General features: G+C 53.3%; 1 protein-coding gene across 1 annotated transcript in view; it reads right to left on the bottom strand.

Moving 5' to 3' along the window:
* Positions 1-207: 207 nt before the first annotated feature.
* Prss45 (serine protease 45) overlaps positions 208-2,226 on the bottom strand; it is a 7,018-nt gene continuing 4,999 nt past the window's right edge. The window contains exons 4-6 of the mRNA XM_005348203.2: positions 1,748-2,022; positions 709-872; positions 208-441 (exon numbers count right to left, since the gene is read on the bottom strand). Of these exons, the coding sequence (XP_005348260.1) occupies positions 208-441; positions 709-872; positions 1,748-2,022 (673 nt within the window). The remainder of the gene's footprint in view (positions 442-708; positions 873-1,747; positions 2,023-2,226) is intronic.

The following is a 2,226-nucleotide window of genomic DNA, read 5'->3' as shown; positions in this document are numbered from 1 at the left end:
CTGCTCTTGGTCTTAAAGTCCAGAATGTTGCTTCCAAGCCACACCCCCTTCTACCGGCCACTCTAGGCCTCCCTGCAGGACCCACGCTTTGCAGGGACTACTCCATTCCCACCCTGACTCCTGTGGAGTGTGGACTTGCAACCTCACTCCATCAGCGACCTAATGCCATTCAGCAGGGGCAGAGCAGGAAGAGGAGGGGCGGAGCAGTCACAGGCCTGCTGGGAGCTGCAGCAGCCAGAACAGGGATAGGAGGCAGGAGGCCTGGCACAGCGCTGGCGGTGCCACGTGGTTCACTTCCTCCTTAATCCATCTAGTATATTTGGTGAGGCGAGTGTATACAGCTGGATTCTGAGGCTTGATGCAGGCCTTCTCCCACGATAACACCCCGGCCAGAATCCATCTTCCGTCAATTTCACAAGCCAATGGACCCCCAGGGTCTCCCTAGGCAAAGACAAAGGGGTGGTGGAGGTCCTGCTGGCACCACAGGACCTACAATGTCCACCCCCTCAGCTCTGTTTGAGAGAATCGCTCCTGCAGGAGCTTGCTAGCTGGGGCCCCTTCGGCTTCTCAGTTGGAGACCACACGGAAGAATTGCAGCCATTAGCAGTCAGAGAGAAAAGATGAGAGGCTAGTGATGGTAATGGGGAAAGAGACCACACCCCAGTACTCATTCAGAAAGAGAGCTGCCAGAAGCCGCCAGAAACTCACATAACATGCATTCTCTCCATAATTGGTGGCACACAGCATGTTACTCCGGATAAGAGGGATAACTTGGGGATAGAAGGACGTCTTGTGGAAAATATGGTCACACTTCTTGTTGTCCAAAATGAAGACCTCGGCCTCCCGAAGCTCTGGAGTCAGTGTCAAGTTGTCTGTAGGGAGCAGAAGGGATAAGCTGTGACCCTCCACTGCAGGCCGGCTGAGCCCTACCCCACACTGTGCACCTCCCTCCAGGTGGTCTTTCCAGCACTGTAGGCCTGACACAGCGACCTCCTCACCGTGCCAGGCTTTGGTTCAGGAGCCTCTTCTCGAGGAAGCTTGTGTTGCTGAACCCAGAAGGCTCCCAAGTCCCAGTACAGGCACTTATAACCTGGAACCCCAACCCTGGGATCTTCCTTTCCATAGCATTATCCCCTTAGCCCCAACTGTCAGGCACTTCTCTAGGTATTTTTGGTCATCTGTCTACTCAGAGCTCAGCTCACATTTCCTGAGCTTGGTTGTTTTTGTTTTGTTTTGTTTAAAAACAAACAAACAAAAAAAAAAAACACAGTTTCAGACAGCCCAGGCTGGTATCAAACTTCTGTACCTGAGGCTGGCTTTGATCTCATCACTCCCTGGTTCCTCACTAATGCTGGAGTCACAGGTGCAGTTCATCAATGTACCTAGCGTCTTCGACACTTTGTCAGCCTCTGTATCGCCCACCCCTTTGCCCTACTCTGTGACTCCCTTCCAGGCATCGCCAAGGGTCCAGAGCATGGCAGCTGTTTCAGTTGTGGCCAGAGAGGAAGGGAGGGATGGCTTCCCAGCTCTGAGTTTCCCTAAGAGGTAGATGATTACGCCCAGCCAGCCCAAGCAGCTTTAGCCCGACTGCAGTCCCTATGTGAACCGTAACAATGAGCACCATATGAGGAGCGCTTAACACACTCCAAAGCGCAGACTGGAAACCACAGCCATAGCCTCCTCGAGGGTGCACAAGGGATGGGGCAATGAAGTCCCAAAGGGACATTTCCAAATCCATTCAACTTGCCTGAGGAGTGCTGCTTAGTCTTGCCCCAGCCAGTCACCCAGCACTGAGTCCCAGCCTTCAAGCTGAAGCCTTGCTCTGGGAGACAGATGGGCTGCATGTGCTTGTTGAAGGTGACAGGGGATTCGAGACGGAGAAGGGCAATGTCACTTCTGATGAAGTTCCGGCCCCAGTACTTGGGATGCACAATGATGTCCGCCACGGGAATCTTCAGGGCCCTGGAAGAGCCCTCGGGCTGCAGCTTGCTGCTACCCAGCATCACTGAGTATTCTTTGTTACTGCGGGAGATACAGAAGCACACCCAGCAGACAGAGTTTTCTACACAACGTACCTGCCACCTCCCAGGACCTTTTCCTGTCCCTGAAGACCTGCCTAACATGCTCTCTCCACTCAAATCTGGATTAATCCAGCCTGGGACACTCAAGGTCAAAGGCATAGCAACCCTTTCAACCCTTTCATTCACAGTCCCATTGAGTCGTGTG

Source organism: Microtus ochrogaster, chromosome 5 (assembly GCF_000317375.1).
Source record: "Microtus ochrogaster isolate Prairie Vole_2 chromosome 5, MicOch1.0, whole genome shotgun sequence".
NCBI lineage: Eukaryota > Metazoa > Chordata > Mammalia > Rodentia > Cricetidae > Microtus > Microtus ochrogaster.
This window is presented reverse-complemented; position numbering and strand designations above follow the sequence as displayed.